Source organism: Brachionichthys hirsutus, chromosome 14, assembly GCF_040956055.1.
Source record: "Brachionichthys hirsutus isolate HB-005 chromosome 14, CSIRO-AGI_Bhir_v1, whole genome shotgun sequence".
NCBI lineage: Eukaryota > Metazoa > Chordata > Actinopteri > Lophiiformes > Brachionichthyidae > Brachionichthys > Brachionichthys hirsutus.
Window position 1 is genome coordinate 10,840,738 of NC_090910.1, and position 18,275 is coordinate 10,859,012.

The 18,275-nt window shown below is 46.3% G+C and overlaps 1 protein-coding gene across 1 annotated transcript; it reads left to right on the plus strand.

Annotated features, from left to right (window-relative positions):
• The first annotated feature begins 7,067 nt into the window (after nt 1-7,067).
• Nucleotides 7,068-17,228, plus strand: cdh19 (cadherin 19, type 2). Its single transcript, XM_068748128.1, has 11 exons — nt 7,068-7,313; nt 7,446-7,740; nt 8,440-8,559; nt 9,791-9,958; nt 10,944-11,134; nt 11,970-12,223; nt 13,396-13,532; nt 13,680-13,801; nt 13,977-14,094; nt 15,392-15,643; nt 16,607-17,228. Exons 1-11 carry the CDS (start codon nt 7,068-7,070, stop codon nt 17,119-17,121), a joined length of 2,418 nt encoding a protein of 805 aa, XP_068604229.1. The 3' UTR covers nt 17,122-17,228.
• The last annotated feature ends 1,047 nt before the right edge of the window (nt 17,229-18,275 follow it).

Here is an 18,275-nt window from a genome sequence, read left to right on the forward strand (position 1 = left end):
CTGGACGACGGTCGAGTCCGTGGGAGGATCACAGGAAGGATGAGAATTAATTATGCATTTCATCAGCGTGATGGATACGGAATGTCTGACTCAAAACTATATTTCCCCCGAGAATGGCGAGGAGTCGCCTCTTTCCTTCGGTTAAATCCTTTGAGAAACGTTGTCAGTTCTCACTCTCGGAAGAGGAAGCCGCGCTGACATAAACATAATAAGGGAAACAGTGATATAAGCTTCTCTCCACGGCGCCTGGTGTAGGTGGCGGCGCCTCATCTCATTTTACAAGAACGATAGTGCTTTTAATACACGATGAGTGATGCGTCCGCGCTGCCGCGTACGATGCGTGACAGTTTTAAAATGAGGATGATTAACACTCGCGAGCGTGTCTGTTTCCTTTGTCGGCAAAATATGCAGCAGTCACCTCGTTTTGTTGCCGCTGGACCCGACGAGTCGTGCCGGAGCTAAGAGCCGGATGGCAAGCGTCCAAGGCGACAAATCAACCTTCACCCTTCCGAGATTGTTTTGCTCTTTACTTGGCTGAGCATCTATGGACGCCGCTCGCCGGCATCTATAACCCGCGATTGCTGTTTAAAGAGAGGCTTGAAATGCGACCAGCCGGCAGTTGCTTCCTCGGCTCTGAATTCCCATTTTGGAATTTTCACCTTTCGACGGCGTCACACGAAAATCGGCGCCGCAATACACCCACAACCACACATCGCAGGGGCTAGGTAAAGTAGCATTCTGTCCCTAACACACGGATGTATAAAGTATTAAATGAGTGCATTTGAATGCATAAGGAACAAAAGGGTGACAGATTTTATATATTTAGCCGTTTCTGGATGTGTTGTATGTTTTTATGGTGTCGGCCGTCAGCCGGATGTCCGAGCCGCTGGTTCAAAGATTGCTGAAAAAGTCCAGATGAACAATGATGCACGATGCTGTGGTCGAAAAGTTTCCTGCATTTAAGTAAGTCCATAGCACGTCATCATTTATCACTCGACGTCTGTGCTACTTTTCCACCGCGACCCAATTTCTTTTCCCCTCCATCAGCACCGACAGTTGACAAATGCTCGGCCTCGTGCGGCCGGTGGAAGCCGCTGATGATTCCTGTCGGGCGGCATCGGGGCCCCGTCCTTATTTGTCATAAGCGCCTGCCGTTTCCCGTGGCTAAAGACAAAGGCCAGGGTGAGGAACATGCATTTTTAATGTGACATTCTCCTCAAATTCACCACGGCGGACCGACCGGAATGCCAATGACGCTTTATTCTGCTTTCAATTACAGCGAGACGATGAAGCAAGCGGCGAAGGGCATATCTGCCTCCGACGTACGGCGCCGTTGACTTAATCTCCGCCGAGCCTGAACTTATGAACTTTATGTCGACGGCGGTGCATTTTTTGGGGGGATTTGGAAATTACGGGAAATTGTGAAAAACAACAACCTGAGCCGGGGTAAAACAAACACATCATCTTCTCTGTGCGGCTCCTGTCAGGGGAATGATGTCTCCCCTGATAGTGAATAATGCAGGAATCAAGCCAGCGGCGTGTCACCATTACAGCTTCCATTATTTATCCAACGTGATATCCCGCCGAATACTAATTCCGACCAGATTCACCTTTATCTTGTTGCAAATATGCCGACCATTACTCTGCGGCCATTATTTGACGGTTCCGAAATGTCACCAAAGACTGAAAGATAGTCAGATTCCCCGCTGCGTTCAGAGACGGGCGGACCGGCGGAATGTAAATATCTCTCTGGGGCGCCAAACTTTAGCTTTAATCTCTGATGTTCTTTTGCAGCCGTCGGGCCACACTCCGTCATTATAATGAGGGAGGTTCAATTAGACAAGGTCTACAATGGGGGGGGGGTTTAAATGTCACAGTGCAGGTCCTGGCATTTCTCTTTTTGATATGGAATCAGAACGGGAGCGGTGAAGTTCACAGGAAGGACTAACCTCAGCTTTCAAAATAACAAATCCAACCTGTGAGAAGGCCGATGGCTCCGGTGACGCCACGGCGACGCGGGCGACGCGAACACACGCCCCTCTCCGGACGCTCTAATTATTCCATCTAATAGGATTGTGCGGGTGTTTTGTAATTAGCCCTCTCTGGGAGTTTGACCTCCAAAGGTTATTCGCTCGTCAAATCAAAAATGACTTCAGACTTCTAGTAAACGGAACGGCCAATTATGAGATGGGTTGTACCGGAGGGTAAAGAGGATGAAGACGGTTTACACCGGAATCAGTAAAGTGGCTCCATTTAAGTCTGAATAAAAGTGTACGCAGATCAGTGTTTGTGCACTGCTCACACACAAAGTTCGACAGTTCTGTTATTCTGCTGGGTATTAAATACGACAAATAGCATTGGTAAGAAGGGTAAGTAACTGATTTTTGCATACCGGGTGTCACGACGGGTCAGTTTCTAAATATGACCGCATCGGGACGGAACATTTCGGAACAATGCCACAGGACATAACTAGAAGTGGCAGAAACAGCGGCCGCACAGTGGCTGAATTACCATCCGATCCCTGCCGCAGCTCGGCTGTAAGAAGCGCCAGATTGTTCAGGGAGAAATCCAGAGGGTGAAAACATAGAAATCCATTTGTACTTGGTGGTGGGGGTGTGGGGGGGCTGTGACGATGATGGCGATGAAGGCCGTGAGTGTTCTGCAAGCGTTCAGATGTGGATCCCAGACAATACAGCCTGTGTCTGTTCTCCTCCAGGAAGTTTGAGATTGGCGAAAAGATGAAGAAAGGGGGGGGGGGGGTTGCGCATTGTCAGAGCCACACGCATCCACTTCTGCTGTTGTGGCAGTCAAGCAGATTGTGTTTCTCTACGCTGCGTAACGATGTCTCCTGACGGCGCCGGGTGACGAGCGGCGTCACAAGAACAGGTGGGTGAGAATCCATCCGGCGGGAGGATGGGTTTGGTTAGAGGCAATTATTCTGTGTTATCCAGGAGCGGAGGGATAGAGGGATAGAAAGGGCAAAAAGAAAAGCAGCAGAAAGGCTGAAGGGGGTCGTGAAAGAATACATTTTGCATGAGTCGTAAAAGTGATCAGTCATTTTCTTCTATCTCATGGAGACATCTGGGGTTTCGTCTTTTCTTTTAAAGACAATTCTGATTTATTGTCTATAATTAATTAAGTGCAACTAAGTGATGCGGATGTCTAGAATCTTTTTTTTCTTTTAGCTGGACTCCTCGTCGATCATCGTGAAAGCTCATTTCCACGCCGCTTTTCTCACTCGTACTTTAAAGGTTGGGTTGCAGGAGGCCCCAATCGGAAGGTTAAGCCGACCGATGCTGGAGCGAGTCCAAATTATGAGACGGATGTGCACGGACAACACTGAGAGACGCGTTGGGTCTTACGGGGGGGGGGGGGGGGGTTGTCGAATTACCACCCGTGTGGCTCGCGGCAGTTTGACTTTACGACTGCACTGGTCTGTTGTTGTTTTCTGTGTGTTTTTACCAGAAAGCGATTATGCTTTTCATAATGTAATTGCAGTCAAAGTGGAGCAAACCACTCGAGCTATTTCCAATGGGATGTAATAATAAACGGTCGGCTGTTGCTCGGAGTGATTTATGCAGCGGTATAAAGGAATCGGCTCGAGGTGAAGGTCGTACAGGAAATGGTCAGCGGCTGCTACTGTATAAATACATGTGTTGAGATAAACAACGCCACTTCTTCCTTTGAACAGTGCGTGTGACCGTGACCTTCAATGGACTGTTCCAGACCTGCTCTTACTGAACTCTGTCCATTATTCTGCTCCATGCATTCAAGGGTAGTAAAGAGCGAAGTATAAATACAGCAGAGCGTCGTCAGCACACAAAATAAAACCCCGGCGGAACAACAAAGTGGTTTTTTAAAGCCGATAAACAACTCTTTGAGGTTTGTCTCCGTGTTTTTTAATTCCTAAATTGAATCTTTGCCACAATCTTATAATTAAGTCCAAAGATAATTGACTCGTGTTTAAACCTGCTCGTTTCTCTAATTTTGAAGCATCAGTTAATTATTTCTTGATAAATATAAAGGCGACAAACAAACAGGAAGTAGCCCCGCTGCCGATCCTTGTCAGAGGAAAGCGCCACACGCGCTCAACATTAATGAAATCTGCTTAACATAATAAAATCTAACAAATTACTTATCTGCATTTACATGCCGTCTTGACTCCCCCCCCCCCCCCCCTCCAGCCCCCGGTGTTCTCGCCACCAGTCCCTGGAGGTCCTGATTTAAGACACAAATTACATGTCAGTGTATTTGTTTTGCAGAGCCAAAAAACAACAACAAGTCCTCTCAATAAGCTCCCTGATGACCAATTAAGGATATTGTGTCTGGGAAGGCTGATCTTAAACACGCGAGGCTGAACAGATGGAGTTTCCTTCCAGACTGCGAGTAGCTGAGGTTAAATGAGAGGTTTGAGTTTAGATTAGATCTATTGTCACATTCCAAGTTTTCATATTAACCCCCCCCTTATTCTGATAAGACCAAGTCAGACGACTGATGCATGAAAACAACTTAATCAACGCTCACATGAACCCGGCGGCGTCACGTAGCAGTTAGCATCGGCTGGGCCCGTACGCCGTGCTTTATCGCCGCATTACAACGTTTTTCACACGAAGCACTTTTAACCTCGTCCGTTCCCATCAAAGGCGCGACACGGAACACATCGCCGTACGTCTCAGCGCATCTAGTGCTCAACACGGCGAGACTGCAGCTCGTTGTCGCCCTGTCACGCGGCGGCGCGCTGCACACGCAGGCTACAGGAAGTCTGTGGGAAATGGGAGGAAGGCCTATTAGAGGTAATGAATGGCTGCCAACCGCAGGGCACTCTGCATACGATGCATGTCGTGGAAAATGAGAATTCCTTTGAGGGGCAGAAATTGAGCTCAGCGTTCAGTCGTTTGCTCTATCCTTCTGTTTTTCTCTGGCTTTTTTTTCTTTCTTTTTTTTCCATCTATCATATTTTACTTTACTTTTTGCCAGCATTTTAATCAAGATACCTGTCACACATGGGCGTGTTTTACCCGCTGTCTAATGCATTTGCTATTTACGGACCAAGGCGCTAGGAGTTTTTTAGCAGGCCCATTGTCCCCTCTTGTTAAATCGGCACCTAAACATCTGTTGACCGGTGCGCCGCTCCAACCATAAGTAAAGACAAATGCCCCCCAAGACGGTTTTAAGTGGATGTTCCTGCCGTGTTGGCGGCTGAGCAGGTGCAACATCGTGGAGGGCGGTTGTCTAGCTTTGGCTCGAGGTGTTTGGTTTGTGCATCGGGCTTTGCTCACGATTCACTGGCCACTAATCCGAGACATGAGGACGCACAAAAGCAGAGACATGTTTCACATCCTTCATCGAAACTAGAGTTCAGAAGCGAAAGCTCACATCAGTAATAGATTTTATAAGTTCATTACAAATCGATTATGATGGCTAATTGACTTTTAGGAGATTAAACACAAACATTATAAGTTTTTAAATCACATCACTGCTACTTCTCAGGCTGCCGGAGCAACATCCTGCAGCAGACTCCATGTTTCAACATTCCGCCGGCGAAAAGGAATTGGCACAGTTTAGAATTATGACGATACCAACTTCTGGTCCTTGATAAAAACTTATCCCAAAGATATACGATTTGCTGCCTGACTGGAGAGCAATAAGGTTTGGCACCGGGTTTCTTGTCTAGACAAATAATTTGCGTTGCTTTTCAACATTAACTACTTTAAGACAAAAGTCTGAGTTTCACGAACCCCCAGCTGAGGCAAATTTTATTACTCATGAACTAAACCGAACATTTACTAAAAGGAAACAGGAGGTTGCCGAGTCTGGGCACCTTTTGAAATGTAGCATGAGACAGTTTTGGTGTAGTATTTTTGGTATTTTTGACAGTAATATGTTGGAATAAAGTTATTGCTACTAAACCTAAGCATTTTAAGGAAATGTGATGGTTGAAGAGAATTAACTTTGTCTCATCTTTTCAGAATAATTTATTTACTAACTAATTTGTTGTCTCGTCTGACTTTTCATCGCCCTCACACTTTTGACCCTGATCTTGCTGCACAGTATAATTGGAGCATTGATTCGACTCGTACTTTGTCAGAGGCATGCGTGTCTCTGTCTTCCATGTCTTTGGAGACATTGATCTAATTAGAAGTCTTCATTAGTCAGCTGCGCGCGATGTCATGCTTTCGGAATGATGCTCAGCCCCCCCTCCCTACATGAAGCACAATGCAGGGCACTGTCTGAATTTAAAACAGAGGCCTGTCTCTCGACTGCCGGATGGAACACAAAAAAATGGAAATACAAGTCTGTTTTTCCTACTTCCTGTTGTACGGTTAATTTGAACATATAGAGCAGCTTTATTTACACCACCCTACATACTTTCTAAACATATTAGTCAAGTAGAAAAGGGCATCGTCGGCATACAAGAATCTTTAATTAAAATCCAACCCGACGTTGATAAAGTTTGTATTCACGCTATTACTGCAACTTTTATATTTCTAGGGGTAAACTGTAATCTGTGTTGGTGATGATCAGAGACAAAGTTGTATTTCCCTTATAGATGTTTTTGCTCTTGACATTTTGTTGCCTGCAATACGTAGAAGATCGGCAACGTTTGACCTTACCAGAGCCCCCAAAGTGTCGGGATCACATTTGCTTTGTCTTTAATGATAATATGGGGTTAATTTCCTGTCCTACGTGAGATAAATGGAGATATTTGACGGGTAAATTTACCTTTCATCTCGCTGGAATCTATTTTCAGATATGCAATTTAAATGTACTTAATTAAAATCACTAAGTGCTTTTCTTTTGTTTAAAGCTACATGTAATTAAACATCTTAGTTTCTTTGCTACACTGCCGCTTATTGCAATTTTCTCATTTTGCAATATCGCTGCACTGCTGGAAATTCCTCACAGCAACCATTAATTAAATTGTTAACTTTTATTTCAGAGACACGGGCATGCATACAGACCACATCATAACAAGACGGAGCGCTGCTGGGACCATGAATTACTGTACTGTTGATTGAAGAGTTTGAAGCACCGGACCGCTGATACATCTAACCTGTCGGCTCACCATGGGGAAGGATGAGGAAATGCACATATGGACAGTAAAAAGGTCCATTGAGAGTGTTTGGGCAATGATAATGGTATTTTCTATGATTCCTGGTGGAGTATTGAGCGATATGAAAGGTGCTCCGGGTGTGGAAGCCCAACAATTGCCCCAAAGGTCCTCTAATCTGCATCGTCGCCTGAGGAGAGGCTGGATCTGGAAACAACTGTTTGTCCCAGAGGAAGATCCCACGCCGCGAGTTATTGGCCAGGTACCACTTCAGATTGAATGTCCTCCATGTCCTTGATACGGTGCTTACTTTTGAAAATGCAATGTGTTCTGCTTCCCTCTGAGGACAATGTTTACAAGAATCAAGCTTGCATATCCCCTCCACTGTTTGCAGCTCAAGTCTGACTCGGACCGAGGCGACTTGTCCATCAGGTACGTCTTATCTGGAGAAGGCGCCGGTGACGTGTTCCAGATAGACGAGTATACCGGTGACATCCGGACGCTGAAGAAGCTCGATCGAGAACAAAAGGCCTTCTATGTCCTTCAAGCTCAAGCCATCAACAGGAGGTCCAACGAACCGGAGGAGCCCCAATCAGAGTTCATTATCAAGGTGCAGGACATCAACGATAATGTCCCCCGGTTCCAGAATGAACCATACGTGTCCAGCATCCCTGAGATGAGTCCAATTGGTATGTTGATTTCTGCTAACCCATCCCCTTTTGTTAAATGAGATTGTGAATCATAGGTTGGCTGCCTTAAAACTATTTAATTCATGTTATTATATCTGCTGCCCTTTAATAGCAGAAACATTACCATTTCAATTTTTATGTAATGTGCTTTTGCAGCATAGCATCTCCCTCGCAATAAATCATAATGTATTTCAAGTCGAACAGAGAAAAGTGAGAGGGGAAGGTTGGAGTGACTGAAAATAAGACATGCTGCAGCAAATCCCTGCCTGTGAGAGGAAAACAGAGTGCTCTCCGGAAAAAATAAATAAAAAAGGAAAAGAATGAGATGAGTGGTGCCGAAGAAAACAAGGTGAGGAGAAGGATATGGCGAGCGGAGAAAAGGGTGGTAAGTGTGAAAGAGAGAGAGGTGAACCTGAATCGGAGTGTGAAGGAGAGGAAACAAAGGGGAAGTAGAAGGGATGAGAGATGTTGCTGTAGGACTGGGGAGGCTGTCACATGCACCTGAACAACCTTCTCCTCCTCCCCCTTGTCAGCATCCCTCTTCTCACCCCTCCCCTCCCCTCTTTCCTTTTTTACTACCCCCCCTCCCTGAGCTAGGCAGACTCCTGCGGGACTGTGGCATAATCACTTTATTCCCCCCAGTCGACCGGAACTGCCTCCTGAGCTAACGCTGACGGAGCGATCCGCTTCCTCCCACAGGGACCACGGTGACGCAGGTGACGGCCACCGATGCGGACGATCCTGCGTTCGGAAACAATGCCAAACTCATCTATTCCATCCTGCAGGGGGAGCCGTACTTCTCAGTGGAGGCAAAGACAGGTAGCGCGATTAGCGTGAATTGTCCTTTCGTCGTCTGCGAACCTCTGGATAGTCAGAGTCTGTGCTCCTGGGGAGGCGGAATAAAGGGATTTAAAAACAGGAGGGAGGACAATGTTTTAAATTTCAAGACACCGACACAGGCCTTGTTTTCAGGCCTCGTCCCTCCGGCCTAAGTCACTTGTGAAAAGTCAGACACTATTTCTCACTTTGGAAAATGTATTACCTCCCCGCCGGAACGTTGCCGCCTAAAACAACTATTGACAGATTCAGCTACTCATTCAGGGCAGTGGGAAAATGTGTTTGCTGGTTCAACGGTTGCCGATGCAGAAACATTCTCACTATTTGCTTGTGCAATGAGGAGGTCAGTAGCGAAGCTTCCCACACACATTGTTGGCCTGGACTGTGTGGCGTTGGGAGGGGGGATAAAACCTTGACTTTAAATAAAGAAATTCAAATAAATGCAATAAGTTAAAGCGCAAATCTTACTTTTTAAAGCAACCCAATTGCAACTTTTCTGCTGGGTAGTGGGCAGCAGTTTATGTCATTTCTAATGTTCCTCAACAAATAAAAGAATGAATTGATCCAAGTCTTTTCTACAAGCTGCCGAGGTGCTTCTAGTGCACAATTCACCCGCAATTATTGTGGAGATCTGCCATTACCTCGGCATGACACCTTATGAAGCGCTCTTTTGTGGCGTTCTCTCCGGCGAAAGGCTGCCGAAAAGCAAAGCAAAACAAGACTGGACTCTGTGTTTGAAATGACAGCGCAACCACTGTGCCTCGCAGCACGAAGGTCACAGGTTCAAATCCGACCTGGGAGTGCGCTCTCTGCGTGGGTTGTTTGCCTTCCTCCCAGCACCAAAAACATGCAAATTAGGTGCATTAGTTACAATACATTTTCCATAGGTGCGAGTGTGTGTGCCCCTGCGATGAACTGGCGGTTTGTCCGGGGTGTACCTCTCCCGTTGACTGTTGGGATAGGCTCCAGCATGACTTGCGACCCGGTAACGCACAAAGCGGTTAAGAAGATGAACGAGTCATAAGTCGACGGCTATACTTGTCTCTATGTATTTGTAGGGTGCTTTTCGCTGAGTGATTAAATCGTACTGAAAAAATCAATTAATCGAATCAAGTTTTTCTCTCTCCTTCTTGTGGAAAAGTTTACGAATTAAATCTGGCAAACACAAAGCGTGTACAAACTGATCTCGGTGAGGTGCGTTTCCTCTTTGCAGGTATTATCCTAACATCTTTGCCAGACATGGACCGTGAGGCCAGGGAGGAGTACCTGGTGGTGGTGCAGGTGAAGGACATGCTGGGCCTCAGCGGCGGCTATTCCGCCTCCACCACGGTCACCGTCGGCCTGACTGACGTCAACGACAACGGACCCACGTTTCAGCACCGTGAGTCACGTACACGATGCGAAAACACCCAGCAAGGACAAAACAAACCCAAAGAAGGGGTGCGGGAAAGTAAGGCATTACAGGCAATGAGAAAATGCTTGAAATCACACCTAAGGAAGTGGCCGTGGGCGGATTGTGATGCCATTGCCACATCTGGTCCTTGATTGTTCGGCTATGTAGACAGCAACCAAAGTCCAAGTCAGAGACGGGGAGGCAGAAGGAGAAGCTGCGTTTATCACCGTGCACACACACGCACACACACGTATGTCATCCACTGGATGAATTTAATCATTCACACATGAAAGGACATTTGTCATGACCTTTGGAAGCAAGCGAAACCTTTGCGGCGATAAAACTCGCTGAATGAATGCCCAGGGAAGAAATCAATCCTGCAGCAACGGGATCACGAGGACGACACTTTAAACTGTTAATGTCACATTAACATTCATGTTAATTTTATTAAAAAAGGATTGATAAATATTGCACGGGCTCCGACCTTTGTTCAATTTGAACCGTGACCTCTGTTTTGTGACATTATTATCAATTATTATCAGGCAGGGATTTGTATTTTTTTGTTTTTAGTTTTCTTTAAGGGGCAGCTGGTTGCTGTTGAGGTCCAGGCATCCAAACAGAGTCCTTCAAAGACAATCACATTTTCTCATCTTCTTATTGGAGTCGGGATGAGATAATGTGGAGTTGCCACCATCTATCTACGACTCACACAAATTGACCCTCCACCACAATGTTCTCTGTTCTTATCGCTTTGCACACAGGCAAACTCTCGTGAGTTGCTATTAACAACTTTCTGTGAAGTTGCGTCTGCAGGCTTTTAAGTAGACAAACTTTTTTTTCTTTGGAGGGGGGGTTGCAGAAGCTGCCATCATCCTGATTTTGCATTCCTTTTGATATTCTTACCCAACATTCCACTTCTTGGGCTAATTCTGTCAGCGTGTATAATTTTTTAAAGCATCCTTTCATTCTTCAGACCTGTACACCTTCGTGGTCCTTGAAAATGCAGCTGTTGGCACCACAGTGGGCAGGATCATGGCCGAGGACGGAGACACTGGTCTAAATGCCAAAATGACCTACAGCCTGGAGGATGATCTGGAGGAAAGCTCCACTTTTATAATCAAGACCGACCCAGTGACACAGGAAGGGATGATACTGCTAGCCAAGGTGAATACGAAAGGTTTTTGATCCTATGTTTCAAAGGCTTTTATTACCAATCACCAGCGGTTAAAATTGTATTTAACATATCCAATAAAATGTTTTATGAACAAATCATTCCAACTGATCCTAACAAACAGCTAGGAGACAGCAGCAGCGCTAACGTCAAACCACACAGGTACAAATGGAGACAATGAAAAAAGGAATATGCATTAAAAATGACAATTTCATCTGCCTGCCACATGTGACTGCTTGTTATCGTGGCTAAATTAGCCTACATAGCCCATATGTTAGCTAAATGATGGAACACTGCGGCATTAATGCTAAACGGCCAGAGCAACGGTTGGGCGTGAAGGAAATCACACGGATAGTTAGCTTACGGCTAAGACTGGAAATGGCGGGATGCTGCTAGCCTGCCTCCATCTAAATTCAAACAACTTCACAAAATAATACGCTAGCTTCTGAGGCCTAAACAGTCGCTAACTTCCATGAATTACTCTCCAGCTTTTCTCTCTTGTCTGTCGTCGCACAGGAGACTTCAAGTTAGATGCTGCGATAATAATAATTTAAAAAAAAACATTATTGACTGGGAATCATTTTGGGAATGCAGTAATGGTTTGCATGCTGTTTTCTTATTACTAGCATCAGAGTGTTAATCGAAAACACAGCATTATTTAAGCGTGCGCTCACAGCTGGTAGCTTATTGACATTTACTAAATCCTGTCTGAGTCATTCTGCTCTCGTGAGAAGAATGTTCTGATTTAAATAGCAGGCGGTGGGACATTTCTGAAAAGCCTCAGTCATGATGAGCAATTCTGCTTGCAAGTATTTCTTTTCTTCGCAGCCTTTGGATTACGAGACCAAACGGCGTTTCGTGATGGCCGCGGAGGCGCGCAACGATCACGTGGACACAAAGTTTCTGACTCTGGACGAGTTCAGCGACAGAACGACCCTCAAGATCGTTGTGGAGGACGTGGACGAGCTGCCCGTCTTCCTTTCGCCGGTCTACAATTGGAAGGTTCCAGAAAGCGCGGTGGTGGGAACCGTGGTTGGCATCATCAGCGCCAAAGACAGCGACGCAGTCAATGTGCCTGTCAGGTAAAGCAGGAGGGAAAGGGATCTGACTCTGGTGACGTCCCCAATGTCATGCCCGAGACGGATTCCTCCACTGGGTGGAAAAAAAAAATTCCATTTCAATGAATATTCTTGGCTGGGTGCATCCGTTTTTACCTCCTCAAAGGAGGAGCTGGCGTTTATCTGTCTGCCTGCTCACAAGATATCTCAAAAAGTTACCAATAACATTTTCAGGAAATGTTGGGAATGTTACCAGAAACAGATGATTACATTTTTGTTTGGATCCAGAAGAGATCGTGGATTCTGGATCACTTCGATTTTTTTGTTTTGTTAACATTGCAGTCAATGGAGCTTTATAACGTGTTCCTCAATATCTCAGCCGATCATTGACTGATGTTTATGGAATTTGACACCGTCATGTAGGGCGGGGGTCCGAATTCCATCCCGATCAGATCCGGATTGCGGATATTATCCATATTTTAGCTTTTTTTAATGGGGTTACACTTACACTTACTTGGTCTGCGCTCTGAGTGCTCTTTTACCCTTGGATAACCGACACATGGTCATATTTATCTCATATTATTTTAATAGGAAATGAGCCCCACTGAATAAATCATGACAAAAAAAGTATTTTTTTTTATACCTCACAGGCTTTTCTATCTGTTGCCGTGGTATTATCACAAAGCGACGTGGTCGGGATGTGGGAATGTCATAAAGCACCTTACAAGGTGTCATGTGGAATTGAGATCTGCAGTCACTTTCAATCGGGGCACGTTGCAGAGGAGACGGCAGCGACGTCGGTGCTTGTAGTCCATCTCTGCAGAGCTTAAGAGTGGCAGGTGCTGCATATCATCCGCAGCCGAGCGTCTCTTACTGTCCCTTTGGTGACGGGTTCTCATTGATTAATGAATTCTTGGCTGACATTTTTGGAGTTTACACACTTCTCCAAATATGATTACATTTGCTTTGATCGAATTGACGTATTTTTCTTTTTGTTATCAGCAGAGCGGCTCGCACAAATGATTCATTACTTGGCGTATTTTCCATCCCGGTGACTCTCATCCACCATGGAGTTCTAATCACTTGTATTAATGACGGTTAGATGTGAAAGACCTGTGCAATAACAAGCAAATATTTCTTTCTTAGGAAACTTACTATGAAGGGCTAACGCTAAATGTGTCCGTTTGTTCTTACAGATACTCAATCGACAAAAGGAGCGATATCACGAAAGCTTTCAAAGTCAACCCAGGCAACGGGACCGTGACCGTTGCTAAGGCTTTGGACCGAGAGACTGCAGATTGGCACAATTTGACCTTCGAAGCCAAGGAAACAAGTAAGGATGAATCTTTTGTCCTCAATCAGAACCTGCCAGGAATATTTCTGCAGCAGCGTTGTGTAGAATGGACCGATGATCATTCTGCGTTAGCTAGTTAGCCTGCCGTGGGTGCAAACACCGTCTTCTATCTCTTCCCTACTGCAGCGCAGAACCATCTATCCTCCTCCGTGGCGGCGTTCATCAAAGTGCTGGACGTAAACGACAACGCGCCAAGGCTGGCGAGAGATTACCAGCCATATATCTGCGAGGGGACACAGGCGGGGGAAGTATGTATATTATGAAGCTCATGATTTTAGATTTATCAGTTCGTTGTGCTCAGCATTTCGGCCACGCCGTTGACCTGCGGCTCACCTGCTGTTAGGGTCCTAACGTCCCACTAAATCTGCTGTGACACTTGCGTTGTTCATATTTCCTTTTGTGATACCTCATTGCGTCTCTCAGCTTATTCAGCTGCTGAGCGCCGTCGATCCGGACGAGCCGGCGGAAGGACATCACTTCTACTTCTCAATGGTTCCCGACGAGCGCGTCAATCCAAACTTCACGATTAGAGACAATCAAGGTAATGCTCACCTCATGCGCTGCACCCGTTTAGCGTCACGTCTGCTGGCCAGGTCTGCTCACCATTTAGTTGGGACAGAGGTTTCTTTTACAGTATATTTTAAGTATATGCTGATGTTTTTCCAGTTTCGTTTTTTTTGTTAGAAATAAATAAGTGATATTATCTGAAAAGAAAGGAACTCTGACATCCGCGGCTTTCACGGGCCTAAAATAAGCCAAACCTTTCATTTCATTCCGCCGAAGCTACGACGCCTCTTTGAGGGCGACCTCGGGAGAATCTTTCTCCGACTTTAGCAATCCCAGCTTTAAAAGAACAGTTGCAACATTTTTGGGGAAGCACACTTCAAGCAAAAATTGATATTGATCTTCTCCCGTCGCTCCGGGCAAGACGGCGAATAAACACTTTTCCCAAAATGTCAAACTATTTGTATTTTTTTTATAAAGTCACAATGTACCCTACAATAAAAGGCTCATATTATTTATAAGGTATTAAAGAGCGCGGGTTCGGCCGGCAGTGATGACAAATGTTTGGAGACAAACGGGATGATAAAGACGACTGCCTGGAAGCCACTTTGCTGCGATCCTAATGGTATGAAGTCACAGATCAAACTGTGTGGCAAATACATGGAAACAGTTGAATTTGTAACTCTGGAATACTGGCACAGCTGAATCCTAATCTTCACAAGCAGCTGCATAACTTAAGAATTAGAAATTTAAGAAGCATTTTGTACGTTTGAGCTAAATCCTTCCGTAGGTTGTAATTTTTGCGTTTGACATTCTCGAGGTCAAGCATTGAAATGGTTTCCCTTGGAGAGTTTGTGTGAAAATGGGCAGTAAAAAAATAGAACAAAACAGCATTCTTCAACCGTGAAGCGCGAGGCAGCGTTTGAAAGTCAGAATAAAACATATGCAGGTGCAAAGTATGAGCGGTTAGCCACAAGAGGACCAGTCAGCGAGAGGAACGAGGAGGATGAATAATGAATTTTAGAGGGAGCTCTTTTCAGGAAACACATTTTCAAATGATTCATTTGACTCCAAGAAAGTTTTTGTTTGAGTGCCTTGAGTAAATCTTACACGGGGAACCCCGTTTTCACGCACACAGAAAATGTCATTTGACAAGGTGGTGGGGCCTTGCGGTGGAGCTTGGAATGTATTTTTAAATCACCCTACATGTGACAGTTCACCTTTTTTATTCGGCTGTGACTTCTCCAAAAATATCCCCTCACATTTACAGGCAGTGCTTGCATTTAATCATGAAGGGGAAACTGTGAAGTGTCTCTTCTGGTTTCACTTTTAAGACAACACGGCCGGCATCGTTGCGCGCAGGAGCACCTTCACCCGGAAGGACCGAAGCCAGTATCTCCTGCCCGTCGTGATCGCAGATAGCGGATCTCCAGCTCTCTCCAGCACCAGCACTTTGACCGTCAGCGTTTGCAGCTGCCACCCTGCGGGACACTGCCCCTCAGGGGGCGTGGAGGCCCTAGCCCTGTCCATGGGGGTCAGCTTGCAAACCTTCATAGGGCTCGCCGTCTGCCTGGTCACACTCGCCGGTAAGCAAGAACGCATAAGTATTATGTTAATGTCTCTCGCTCTCGCTCTCTCATCCCCAACCCTCCACCTTGACTCGTGGACCTGCTCGAGGGTTCTGCCTGTTAAGAGGCAGCTTTCCCTCGCCGACGTCTTCCTGTTCTTGCTCACGGAGGATGGGTGGTCTCTAGAGGATAGGGAACATTCTCACTCTTGGATAATGCTTAGGCGGCTCTAATGGCTTAATTCGTTGTCGTTTTTAATAAGCTGATGTATTTGGCTCCAGGAAAGACTGATTATTGCCATTTATTGGACCAACGCTCACAATGTGTTATAAAACATCCTTCTTTTCCAGCAGATCTTTGAGCTAGACCACTTCCACCTCTCGTCGCCTTGGCAAGTACATAAAACGTGTGTTAAACAGCAAAAAAAACAACAACAACATTAACAAATGCGCAGATTTCATTTGAAACCCCCCTTTTAAAAAACTCACCAGTGTCCCTTTAACACTTTTTTCTTTTTTTTTTAATGCTGAAAGCTTGCAGAGCAATGATTTCAGATAATGAGCATATTGCTTGCAATAGATCAGTAGCAATGCCGTCCTGGGACATTGATGGGTTTGCATAGTGAAGAGCTTTATTATGACCTCGGCTGCTTCGCGTCCTCCTGCGCCCATCACATGAAAGATTAATGACGATACCTGCTAGGCTAACACGCCGTCGGATGAGCGATACCCAGCGACAATACAAACCACTGGTTTAGCATTCTGAGCCACATGGAGCAAATAAAATACGAAGTCTCTCTTTACGACTGAGATGAAATTAGAAAAAATAGACTGAATAACACCCTAATTTAGATTTTTTTTTGGCTTCAGCAGCAATTGATAGAAATAGAAACGTGGCTGCTTTGATTGAGCCCCCCTGCATGCCTCCGTCCCGCCCTGCTGTTTGACCGTAATGGTCTCTCTGGTTGTGTTGTGTTGGCAGCGCTGGCGATTCTGACGGTGGCGCTGAGGAGACACAGGAGGAAGAAGCAGGAGGGGTCGAAGGCGGAGGAGAAGGAGCTGGAGCTACCCGAAACGGTTTCTCAGAAGGTGCTCTATTACGGCGAGGCGGGGGGTTTGGGAGCCGAGCTGGACTTCTGCAAGCCCGCCGTGCCGCTGCGCCCCCATCCCAGGAGGAAGGAGAGGAGGCTGAAGAGGGAGGCTGTCAGGGCTAGCATACGGATGTCGCTCCGGGAGTCCCATCTCATCGGGCCGGAGGACGAGGTCTTCCGGCAGTTCATTCTGGACCGGCTGGAAGAGGCTGATCAGGATCCTTGTGCCGCCCCGTTTGACTGCCTAAGAACCTTTGCGTATGAAGGGTCAGGGTCTTCAGCAGGGTCCCTGAGCTCACTGGAGTCAGTTGAGTTTGTACCTGAGCAACATTCTAATCATCCCAGACCCCATCTGGTAAGGCTCACCCCTTGGTACGGGGTGAGAGCGGAGGACACCACATTCTGAAGAGCTTTTGTTTCATTTCTCCTCCATCTGTTTCCTAAATATTTGCACGGTGGGCTGGTCCGGAACATTTGCCGATGGGCTGCATAGGTTCAGCACCTGAAAACATGCCTGTCGTGCTGCGTTGGATGAAGTTTCCTCGTGGTGAATACGAAGCCACAGGCAGAAGGGCGTTAGCTCAGCCAGGCTATCGGCAGAATAAGGCATCACTACTGTCGGATGAAATGGAATAAAATAAACCGTTCTGGTCTGAGCTGCGCCGCCTGTTGGTGACGACCCGTTTAGTCAGCGGGTCGTCACCCCAGTGAGGATATGTGGGTCCACATCAAGGCCGAACCAGGCCTGGCAGAAAATGGGATTGCTTGGAGAGTTGTGGGCGGCGATGCAGCACACTGTAAAAGATTTCCGCCATCAAACAGGGCATGATGTGAAGGAAGAGGAATCCTGCAGTATTTATCAAGTACACGAAGGGCAGATATATTTATTGTACTCCTATATATAATGTGTTGAGGGGGCAAAGAGTATTTCATTTTGACTCCAGAGGTTGTATTTCTTCCTCGGACTGTGTTGTCGGTGTCGTAAAGAAGACCCAAATATCTCTGGAATTGTTGCTGTGCGGCCCGGAAGCGATTTCACTTTGACCCAAAAAGGTTGAAGAACCACCAGAAATCACCCGATCGGAGTTTCCTCTGTGAAAAGTCCTGCAGCCGGCATTTGTCCTCCAGGTGTCACGCTGTCTGTTGCTTTCAGGAGCATCAGCTTGGCTCGCAGCCCCTGGATGCTGTTTGGATCGAGTGTTTGTTGCTCTTGTCGGTGAAAACTTCTTCGGCTCAGGGCGGCTTTCGCTGGAAAAGCAAAACAATTAGTCGCAAAGAGGCCGGAAAGCTGTCCATGCCGGGGGGGAATGCAGCTTTTCCGTTTGCTCGTTGCTCCGAGCCAGCCCGGTAACGCTTCGCTGGCGTTGGACAGGCTGCTCGGGAAGTGTCGAGCTCGGCTGTTGTGCTGAAGCTAAACGCCAAACGCTGAGGATGGATCTAAGAACCGCCTTTCCATTTAAAGTTTCTAATATTAACTCATTCAATGCCAGCCAGATTCAGCGCAGTCGGACCGAGCGCCAGCCCGTTTGACAGCATATTTCAGGACCCACAGAACATTGT